The sequence below is a fragment of the Bison bison genome, unplaced genomic scaffold (assembly GCF_000754665.1).
Source record: "Bison bison bison isolate TAMUID 2011002044 unplaced genomic scaffold, Bison_UMD1.0 scf7180017864050, whole genome shotgun sequence".
In the NCBI taxonomy this organism is placed as follows: domain Eukaryota; kingdom Metazoa; phylum Chordata; class Mammalia; order Artiodactyla; family Bovidae; genus Bison; species Bison bison.
The window spans coordinates 2,762,330-2,774,171 of NW_011494622.1; the positions used below are offsets into that span (position 1 = coordinate 2,762,330).

The 11,842-nt window shown below is 47.3% G+C and overlaps 1 protein-coding gene across 1 annotated transcript in view; it reads left to right on the forward strand.

Moving 5' to 3' along the window:
* The window catches only part of TENM3 (teneurin transmembrane protein 3), a 588,433-nt gene that overhangs the window by 576,123 nt on the left and 468 nt on the right, over nt 1–11,842 (forward strand). The window contains exons 26-28 of the mRNA XM_010835814.1: nt 2,838–4,449; nt 7,988–8,118; nt 11,270–11,840. Coding sequence (XP_010834116.1) covers nt 2,838–4,449; nt 7,988–8,118; nt 11,270–11,840 — 2,314 coding nt within the window. The remainder of the gene's footprint in view (nt 1–2,837; nt 4,450–7,987; nt 8,119–11,269; nt 11,841–11,842) is intronic.

Below are 11,842 nucleotides of genomic sequence, written 5' to 3' on the forward strand. Positions count from 1 at the left end.
ACCAGGACTTGACTCAGTTCCATTTACTATTCCGAGCATCCATATGTAAGTCAGGGCCATAGAGCGCGGAGGAACCTGCACATCAGCCCCGGTGCTTCTCCTTAGTGAAGTTCGGCTCTCTGAGACCCTTTTACATGACTTATGCTGGAAACAACCACCACCACCGCCCACCTGCCAAGCTCATCCGTCGACAACATTCACACATTAGACCCTGAGCTTGTAAGTCATTTGTAAATCATCTCAGCGCGAGCTTTTTCATTTCAGACAGCGCCTTACACGTTCGCACAGTTAAAGCTGTCAGGTGTGTGTCGTTCCTGGCAGAGCTTCGACATAACGGTAAAAAGCCCATAGAGCCTATTTACGCATCAGTAACCAAAAGAAGCCGTTTTTTAAGCAAGCCCCATTTCCGGGCCTCTGGGCCCTCTCTCCTTTCGTCTGCACTGAAAGGGAACCCATGCTTAAGACAGATAACATGCTACCAAAAAAGATTGTGCAGGGCGCCAGGTTTCAGGTAGTGACCAGGGTTAAAAGGGAATGAAACCAAGAGGAACGGGGAGGACCACCTCCTTGTAATTCCTTTCTGAAAGAGCCAGAATCCTGCAGAGAGCATCTTCATGAGGCGTTTCATTCCCCTTTGAGATGAAGGTTCACCTTGGTTTTGAGTTCAGTGCCTCCCATCGCTCCCAACGATCCTCTCTGCCAGCAGCCACAGGGCCGCTGAGGCACAAGTGCCGCTCGTGAGCTCAGTCTGCCCTTCCTCGACTGTTTGGAGTGACCTCTGTCCTCCACACACTCACGTCTGCATCGCTGTCCCCCTCACACACCCCATCTTGCTCTCCCCCAGAGGTGCTCTGGACCAGCCTCGTGCATGTAAGTCAGCTCAGATAATTCTAGATGGACTGTACACGGACTCCTCTTCCTAAAGACCTGGTCAGGGAACTAAGATCTCTTGGCCAAAAATAAATTAATAAAATAAATTCCCAGACCCCCAACATTGAAAGTAGTGAGTGTAATGTGACTGAAAAGTCTTTAAAGGGAGCCAAGGGGCATACCACCAATAAGAGCCGCTGTCAAAATGACCCAGCCGTAACAGAAATCACCTTCATGTATCAACGGGTCAGAAAAGCCAACAAGCACATTCTCAGCATCTCTCCCAAATCCCTAAAACCCACCCAAAGTATTTCCATTTCCTCACTAGGACAGGCACCCTAAGCCAACGTGTATTCATGGCAAAGCAAGCAATATTTTACTACCTACATGATTCTGCTAAGTTGCTTCAGTCATGTCCAACTCTGTGCGACCCCATAGACAGCAGCCCACCAGGCTCCCCTGTCCCTGGGATTCTCCAGGCAAGAACACTGGAGTGAGTTGCCTTTTCCTTCTCCAATGCATGAAAGTGAAAAGGGAAAGTGAAGTCACTCAGTCGTGTCCGACTCTTAGCGACCCCATGAACTGCAGCCTACCAGGCTCCTCCATCCATGGGATTTTCCAGGCAAGAGTACTGGAGTGGGGTGCCACTGCCTTCTCCATACCTGATTCTAAGTGACTGCAAGCAGGGTCCTGTGAATTCAGCAATGGTCCAGGCCTTCCTTGGAAGAACACAGACCATTAGCAACAAGTCTCAAGACACTGGTTACACAACCTGCACACAAAAATTGCCCCTAGATGTGCCTATGGAGGAGATCCTGCAGAAGCCTGAGTCAGACAAACTGCATTTGAAAAACAGTGGACGATAGAAGCAGTGAGCCTAGACAAGGGGTTATGCACTTTTATGTCAAAAGCAAAGAGTACATCCCAGTGTGGGAGGGAGAGAGGGGGGGTCAGCTCCTAATCTGACCATCCACCCAGTTCGGCCATCACTCCATTTGGTCTAACAGGGTTTAGAGGGAGCCTCCCAGAGGAAAGAGCTGCCCTCATTCTGTACCACTGCAGAGCTACCAAACCAGCCTCCAGGTTGACCTTCTCTCCCTTGGCCTAATAAACTGTCTTTTGTCATTCTGAAATCACTTGAAGAATAAGCCAAGCTTACTTTGAGTCATATATTTATTCACCTCATAATTTAGCACCCAAGCAGTGTATAGCCCAGAAACCATCCTTACTGCACCTAAGGGACAAGTCAGATTTGGTTCTTATGAAAAGATTTCATTGTCATTTCAGATGTCATGTAAAGAATTTGCAAACAAAAAACCATCTCTGGATCCATATTCCTAATAAGAGCATTGACAGCTCTTATTCACCAAGCGATTAACCAAGCAGTGTTGCTGATGATGCTGTATGTACACACAATCCCTTTAGGGGCTAATTTTATGTCTCTTCTTTATAAAATAAATATTTTGAATGCTTTGCTCATCCTCCAAGTGCACTGGAAATTCAAGCATGATTTGAGTGGCTCCTCCATGAAATGTTTGGGGAAAAGCCACCTTACTAAATAATTGCTAATTATGGACAGGACTGTACTTCCCATATGCTGTTTTCCCCATGAAATATTGTCTTTGAAGCAGCTTTGTTCATGCTTGTATTATGACTTATCCAGATCCATTGATGACCTGCTGCTTGGCTGTGAATGCCTGTGATACAAAAAAAAAAGTCTGATCCTGACAAGTAACCCATTATGAGAGTTGAGGCACTCAGTGAGAAACCGCTGGCAATTAAGCATCCAGGCAAATTAGGCAGGAAATCGTTAAGGACAGGGAAGGTCAAGGAGAACTCAATTAAAACGAAAATCATTTTCTCAGGCGGACTATTTTTGCGTCTTTGTGGTCACTACATCTACTTTTACTCCCCCCGTCCTAACCCCATTCGCAAATATCGGCTAATGGCATGCTCCCTCTTTACAGTCCATGGTGCTTCTGCTCCATAGCCAGCGGCAGTACATCTTTGAATATGATATGTGGGACCAGCTCTCTGCCATCACCATGCCCAGCGTGGCTCGCCACACCATGCAGACCATCCGCTCCATCGGCTACTACCGCAACATATACAACCCCCCGGAGAGCAACGCCTCGGTCATCACCGACTACAATGAGGAGGGGCTGCTTCTGCAGACGGCTTTCCTGGGGACTAGCAGGAGGGTCTTATTCAAGTATCGAAGGCAGACCAGGCTCTCGGAGATCTTATACGACAGCACACGGGTCAGTTTCACCTACGATGAGACGGCGGGAGTCCTCAAAACGGTAAACCTCCAGAGCGATGGCTTCATTTGCACCATTAGATACAGGCAGATCGGCCCCCTGATTGACAGGCAGATCTTCCGCTTCAGCGAAGATGGGATGGTGAACGCGAGATTCGACTACAGCTATGACAACAGTTTTCGGGTGACCAGCATGCAGGGTGTCATCAATGAGACTCCCCTGCCCATTGACCTCTATCAGTTCGATGACATTTCGGGCAAAGTGGAGCAGTTTGGAAAATTTGGCGTCATCTATTACGATATTAACCAGATCATTTCCACAGCTGTCATGACTTACACGAAGCACTTTGATGCCCACGGCCGCATCAAGGAGATTCAGTATGAGATATTCAGGTCGCTCATGTACTGGATTACAATTCAGTATGACAACATGGGTCGGGTGACCAAAAGAGAGATTAAAATAGGGCCCTTCGCCAACACCACCAAGTACGCTTATGAGTATGACGTCGACGGACAGCTCCAGACGGTCTACCTGAATGAAAAAATCATGTGGCGTTACAACTACGACCTGAATGGGAATCTCCATTTACTGAATCCGAGTAGCAGCGCGCGGCTGACCCCGCTCCGCTACGACCTGCGAGACAGGATCACCCGGCTGGGTGACGTTCAGTACCGGTTGGATGAAGATGGTTTCCTGCGCCAGAGAGGCACCGAGATCTTCGAGTACAGCTCCAAGGGGCTTCTGACCCGAGTCTACAGTAAAGGCAGCGGCTGGACAGTGATCTATCGTTACGATGGCCTGGGGAGGCGCGTGTCCAGCAAGACCAGTCTGGGACAGCACCTGCAGTTTTTCTATGCGGACCTCACTTACCCCACCAGAATTACTCACGTCTACAACCACTCGAGTTCGGAGATCACCTCCCTCTATTACGATCTCCAAGGACATCTCTTTGCCATGGAAATCAGCAGTGGGGATGAATTCTACATCGCGTCGGACAACACAGGGACACCACTGGCTGTTTTCAGTAGCAACGGGCTTATGCTCAAGCAGATTCAGTACACCGCCTATGGTGAGATCTATTTTGACTCCAATATTGACTTCCAGCTGGTAATTGGATTTCACGGTGGCTTGTATGACCCACTCACAAAATTAATCCATTTTGGAGAAAGGGATTATGACATTTTGGCAGGACGGTGGACAACACCTGACATAGAAATCTGGAAAAGAATTGGGAAGGACCCAGCTCCCTTTAACCTGTATATGTTTAGGAATAACAACCCAGCAAGCAAAATCCATGATGTGAAAGACTACATCACAGGTAAGCAGAATTGTTTTTCCTTTCCAAGTACTGAGTTAATCATTGAATCCATAAAATAACTGCTGGGGGTTTAACTTGATGCCTTCCTTCTGCAAAATCAAATGTCTTTTAAAAAAAAATCAAATGTCTAATGTTTTCAATGAAACCAAGGAGAAATCAACAGAGGGACACTAGGCATAGTTTGTTACTGCCTGTTCTGCCGGCCAGCGCCCAAGACCACAGGTTTTCTGAAATGACATGGAATCTAGGCATGCCATTTGAAGGGAAGGGACACGGAGGGTTGCAGAAAACATGAACTTGAAGCCCGCAAATCGGGGTTCCAATCTGAATGCCTCTCCAACAACAGGTCATGTGGCTTTATAGACAAGTCACATGACTTTATGAGTCTGTTTCCGTAACAATAAAATGGGGACAGCAATCCTACTTTGTGGTATAAAATACAATAACATGCAATTCTGCTTTAAGTAGCAGTGGGAAAAAAGTGAAAGTGTTAGTCACTCAGTGGTGCCCGACTCTTTGGACTGCCATGGACCGTAGCCCACCAGGGTCCTCTGTCCATGGGATTCTCCAGGCAAGAATACTGGAGTGGGTAGCCATTCCCTTCTCCAGGGAATCTGCCCTACCCAGGGATTGAACCCAGGTCTCTTGTATTGCAGGAAGATTCTTTACCATCTGAGCCACCAGGGAAGCCCAAGCAAAACTGTAGTTCTCTGTAATAACCTTCATTACTCTTTATTGAGGTAACACTGCTTGATAACATTGTATGTTTCATGTGTACAACATTATGTTTCTACTTCTGTATACACTACAGTGTACCATCCAAAATTTAGTCAACATCTGTCCCCAGAGAGCTGATGCCCTTAATCCACTTTGTCCCTCCCCCCCACCTCCTTCCCCCAGGTGGCCACTACTACTCTGGTCTCTACTGCATGCTTGGTTTGATCATTTGTTTCCGAGGAGTTAGGGAAATACCCTGGGGGTCCAATGGTGAAGACTCGACACTTTCGCTGCTGGGGGCCCAGGGTTCAATCCCTGGTCGGGAAACTAAGATCCCACACACCACGTGGTGCAGCCAAAAAAAACTGTTATACAAGTGAAATCATACAGCATTGGTCTTTCTCCACCTGACTGACTTCACTTTGCATAATATCCTCAAGATCCATCCATGTTGTTACAAATGGCAAGATTTTATTTTTTGCAACTAACATTCCATTGTGTGTGTATGTGTGTATAGACATACACCGATTCTTCCTTATCCATTCATCTATGGATAAGCACTTAGGGCGTTTCCTTGACTATTGTAAGAATGCTGCAGTGAACACAGGGTTGCATATATCTTTTCAAATTAGTGTTTTTGCATTTGGGGGATAACTAGCCAGAAGAGAGACTGCTGGATCACATGGGAATTCTGTTCTTAACTTTGTGAGGAGCCTCCATCCTGCTTTCCTTGGTGGCCGCACAAGTTTACACTCCCACCCACAGTCCGTGGGGCTTCCCTTTAGCGAGCAGAGATCTCCACTCATCCTCGGCCCCAGGGACGCTGAGCCCTTCTGTTTCCACTTTGTTCCTGAGTTACACTGCCATAATTAACCCCCTTGTTTATGCTTCCTAGAGGAAGGTTATTCCCTGTTTTCTTTTTCTGTGTTTGGTTTGGGGTTTTCTGTTTTGTTTTGCCTTGTGTTAGATGCTCCGTCTGGCTGTCTCTCTCCTTGTTCAATATTTGAAGCATGCCAGGATGTTCTGTCTTCTCAGTTCTCAGTACAGCTCTCAAAATACTGCCCCTGTTCATTTTACATCTGCTTCCCGCTTCCGCAGACTCTCTCCAGCTTCGCCTAGCTCTCTCCCACACGAACCCGCTCCAAGTCCCTGCTGTCAGCATCCTGACTCAGCAACACCCAAATGGGCATTCTCCTTCAGGGTTCCCCAGGACACATCTGCATTCATGTCCCAGTATCTGGGCAGTAATCTTCAACATGTTAAGAGCCTCTGATTTTTCACTGCTTCACTGACATCGTTCATAGTAGGAGTACCTCTGCCCCCGTTCAAAAATTTTCTCTAAAACATAAACCATGCCCCCCAATCTTATGCATGTGCATGCACGCGCACACACATATATATCACTTCTCTCCTATGCAGTGAACTTGGGGTTTTTCTCTCTCCTCCACCACCACCACCAGCCCTCCATTTAAAATAGGGATGGGACTTCCCTAGTGGTTCAGCAGTTTAGAATTTGCCTCGCAGTGCAGGCGACTCTGGTTCGCTCCCTGGTTGGGGAACCAGGATCCCACATGCCATGGCACAATTAAGTGCTCTTGCCATAACTAGACAGCTCAGGCCACAGTGAAGGATCTTGAGGGCCACAACTAGGACCCGACTTGGCCAAATCAATATTTTCTTTAATTAAAAAAAAAAAAAAGAGGGAGCATACCACTAAGTTTAGAGCCTATGTGATGCCTGCAGAAAGGGACCTGCCAGCCTGACAGGTGTGAGTTGGTGCCCTGGAGAAGGAATCGGAGAGCAAGTGGCCTCCATCATTCTGATAAGCAGTCCCCCACTTCTTATTTAAGAGGTGTTGACAGTGGCTGCCCGAGAGGCTGGCAACCCACCGCTCCTGAATTCATCCTCTCCTAGCAACATGGACGCCAGGGAATGCCACAGCAGCATTTTTTGCAAAACATCAAAAAAGAGATGGAACAGCATAAAATATATTAGGTGAAATGCAATTTCAAATTTTCCAGCAATGTGCTTAATATATAAAATAATCTACACCCAACTGTACTCATAAAGCTGCAAGCCTGCTGAGTAGTTCTGTAACAGTATAACCTCCAAAATAGAATAAAAGCTTTATTCTCAGTGTAATGGCTTTTGGAGTCACATGGCAATATTTTAAAATACCATCTTAAAGGTTTCCAGCTTCTCTCCCTCAAAAGTTTGTCTCCACCTGTGCGCAGTGAGCCTTTGAAGTCGGAACTGATGGGAATCAGAACTTCGTGCCCCTGGCTGGCTAGGCCAGCTTTTGGCATCCGTCTTTGATTAAGAGTTGACTGTTGATTTTCATACACTCGATGTGGGGTTTTTATTAATAGAAAATGGGTGGTGGAAACTTGCATATCCTTGGGCAGCCACTTTGGAAAGCTAATAACACAGGACTTCTAGTTAAGGCCAGCCTTCACTAACTACACATGTCATTTGTGTTCAACAACCACATCTCTTTCACGCTGCTAGGCATTGTTATTCAACTTTTTTTTTAAACACTATTACCAGCACGGGTTGCAAGTTCCCAGGTGGGACTGGGTACCCATCTGTCTAAGTGAGTCTCTATTATCCACACTGTCTGTAGCCCTTGCCTCACTTCCTCCTGCTACTGAAGTTATTTTTACCGTGTCTGAAAATAGTATTTTTAATTGTAGGGCAGAGGCAAACAGGAGCTCTTTCTCAGGTTATCGTTTGTGAAGGTGGGGTTTTCAGGTAAGGCTGTCAGTGTCGGAAAGCACAAAGTGAACTCGGAAGTCTTTCATTTTGGACCTTCTTTTCCTAGATGTTAACAGCTGGCTGGTGACCTTTGGCTTCCATCTGCACAATGCTATTCCTGGATTCCCTGTCCCCAAATTTGATTTAACGGAGCCTTCTTATGAACTCGTGAAGAGTCAGCAGTGGGATGATGTACCGGTAAGAGACAAAAAGCAAAACTGTGAAAGGTGACGAAGGGCTTGCTTGTGCCTTACAGTCCCCTGTTTAATCAGACTCCCTGGGTACCAAAGGCCTTTTTTTTTTTTTTTTTTTTTTTGACTCAGGAAAGAAAGCACCACTTCTCTTGCATTTCTGTTCAGCAGACCAGGGGCCTGTGAAACAGGCTTCAGTCTGCTTTTAGTGATGCTAATAAAAACAGAAAGACATTATCAAACAGCAATAAAATATAAAAGCTCATTGTTGAGTGCAGGGTTTCTACAGAGAACCCCAGGAATGCACATTTATAAGATTTGGGACCTTAAGGCAAAGATACAATAAACAGGAGGGCAGGGAATTCATGTTACAAATTAGCAGCTCACAAACAGTGCCACAAAGTTCCACTTCTTTAAAATGTAGCCATGTTTTCAAGGGAAAAAGATTAAAAATAAAATGGCCTCTGGTAAAGCTCCACCTACCACTAGGTGCTTATGGAATTTTCCTGAAACTAACAGACCAGGAGGCCTGGAACCATTCTGAGAAATAAAAGGAGAAAGAATGGAAAATTGCGAAATCAAAGCTGCCATTTCACAAAATGACACTTTTTAATTCCCACCATTCAGAGATCAGAAAGGAACGCAACAACAAAATATCAGAATTTCTAGCTTAAAGCAAAAATAATTAAAGATCAAGAAACTGGCTTACCCCATAATGATAAGAAGAGAGCACAGTGTTTCTTAGGAAGATTAATTTCCCCCCTTGAGCAATTTCCTATAATCTCAATGAACTCAAAAAGAAAAGGCAAGCCTGGCTAAAACACACACACACACAATGCCAATACCTCTGCTTTCTGGCACATGTTTCATACTTAAAAGCAATTCCTTTCTCAGATGTCGCCTTCACATTTAAAAGGCAAAACCCATTCAGTTTCCGGGATCTGGGAGCCATTTTAACATTTCTAATTGCAAATATACCTGCACTGATCAAGTGCCATGAAGACATCCCTAAGTTTGCTAATGCCTCTGAGCACGTAATAATTGCAGATGACTTTCCAACATGTCTGAAAACACTTAAGTCATACTGTACAAGTGGACTTGCCAACTTTTTTCCTAGGCAGCCTTTTCCATACAGTTCCGGTTCTCTGTCATGAGAAGTGAACCATAAGGACAGCTTAGGGAATCGCCAGCAAAGACATCAAGGATGCCTGGAGAACGGAAAAACAAATGTGTCTTTCACCGCTGCAAACGGAACACATGCTTCCAATTGGGGAAAATGCTGGCCAGACGAACATCTGGTAGTCTAAGAGATGCCTGAGTTAAGATGCTCCCAATTAAAAACCCTTGTGAATGCAGAAGGCCCACTGTCCCTCAGTCTGCGAAAAATAAATGTTTTCCTAAAGCGATAAACACTCGTTGACAGCTGTCCCCACTGTGCGCTCATCCTGGCCCATTTCAGTCCGTCAGTTTTACAGTCAAATTCAGCTGAAAGCTCTGTTCACCAGGATACAGTACAGAGTTTACCTAAATTAAAGCACACGCCTGTTAAGTAAATTAAAGGCATGTGCTTTAAAGTGGGACTTTAGCTTAAAGTGGGACTGGGTGATCCAACTGGAGCACCCCCAGGCTTTCCAACCTTCCTTTGCATTTTGGCGCTTTATCACCAGCCTCCCATGGAGAAAGCTGTTGAGATGGCCCATCTGGTAAGGTGGTTCCCCAAATGGGGTGAGCCTGGGAAAAGGGTATCTAGAAACGGAAAGAGAAAAGGCAAAAACCTGAATATTTCGCCTACCTTCATGTGTGCGGACTAAGTCTCTTCAGTCTTATAGGCTGCTTTGCGACCTTTTGGACTGTAGCCCACCAGGTTCCTCTGTCCATGGGATCCTCCAGGCAAGAACACTGGAGTGGGTTGCCATGCCCTCCTTCAGGGGATCTTCCTGGCACACGGATCTGAACCCATTTCAGTTCAGTCGCTCAGTCGTGTCCGACTCTTTGCAAACCCATGAATCGCAGCACGCCAGGCCTCCCTGTCCATCACCAACTCCCGGAGTTCACTCAAACTCACATCCATCAAGTCGGTGATGCCATCCAGCCATCTCATCCTCTGTCATCCCCTTCCTCCTGCCCCCAATCCCTCCCAGCATCAGAGTCTTTTCCAATGAGTCAACTCTTCGCATGAGGTGGCCAAAGGACTGGAGTTTCAGCTTTAGCATCATTCCTTCCAAAGAACACCCAGGACTGATCTCCTTCAGAATGGACTGGTTGGATCTCCTTGCAGGCCAAGGGACTCTCAAGAGTCTTCTCCAACACCACACTTCAAAAGCATCAATTCTTTGGTGCTCAGCTTTCTTCACAGCCCAACTCTCACATCCATACATGACTACTGGAAAAACCATAGCCTTGACTAGACGGACCTTTGTTGGCAAAGTAATGTCTCTGCTTTTGAATATGCTATCTAGGTTGGTCATAACTTTCCTTCCAAGGAGTAAGCGTCTTTTAATTTCATGGCTGCAATCACCATCTGCAGTGATTTTGGAGCCCAAAAAATAAAGTCTGACACTGAACCCAAGTCTCCTGCAAATCCTGCATTGCATGCGAATTCCTTACCATCGAGCCACCAAGGAAGCCCCATTTCACCCACATTCAGTTCAGTTCACTTCAGTTCAGTCGCTCAGTCGTGTCCGACTCTTTGCGACCCCATGAATCACAGCACGCCAGGCCTCCCTGTCCATCACCAACTCCCGGAGTTCACTCAGACTCACGTCCATCCAGTCAGTGATGCCATTCAGCCATCTCATCCTCTGTCGTCCCCTTCTCCTCCTGCCCCCCATCCCTCCCAGCATCACCCACATTAGAAACTATAAAGCTCTTGACACATACAATACATGATGGGAGTTACCTCTTTTTACCTTTCAAAACATATTGGGATCAACTTGAGGGGAGCAGGTCTTGAGTGCATTCCTCCCCCCAGGGTTTTTTAGCCTTTTCATTTCTAAAGAAATTACTGAGGTTTTAATCAGCAAACCCCCGCCCCCACCCCACTCCCCCGTGTTTCATTTCTGCCCAGAACCAGAGCACCGCCCGGAAGCCTGGCTCCCTGGGGCCAGAAGAGCCCGACTGTTCTCTAACCCATCCTGCGGGTCTGTTTCTCTCTGCAGCCCATTTTTGGAGTCCAGCAGCAAGTGGCGAGGCAGGCCAAGGCCTTCCTGTCCCTGGGGAAGATGGCCGAGGTGCAGGTGAGCAGGCGCAAAGGCAGCGGCACGCCGTCGTGGCTGTGGTTCGCCACGGTCAAGTCACTGATTGGCAAGGGCGTCATGCTGGCCGTGAGCCAGGGCCGCGTGCAGACCAACGTGCTGAACATCGCCAACGAGGACTGCATCAAGGTGGCGGCCGTGCTCAACAACGCCTTCTACCTGGAGAACCTGCACTTCACCATCGAGGGCAAGGACACGCACTACTTCATCAAGACCAGCACGCCGGAGAGCGACCTGGGCACTCTGCGGTTGACCAGCGGCCGCAAGGCGCTAGAGAATGGCATCAACGTGACCGTGTCACAGTCCACCACCGTGGTCAACGGCAGGACTCGCAGGTTCGCCGACGTGGAGATGCAGTTCGGCGCGCTGGCGCTGCACGTGCGCTACGGCATGACCCTGGACGAGGAGAAGGCGCGCATCCTGGAGCAGGCGCGGCAGCGCGCACTCGCCCGGGCCTGGGCGCGCGAGCAGCAGCGC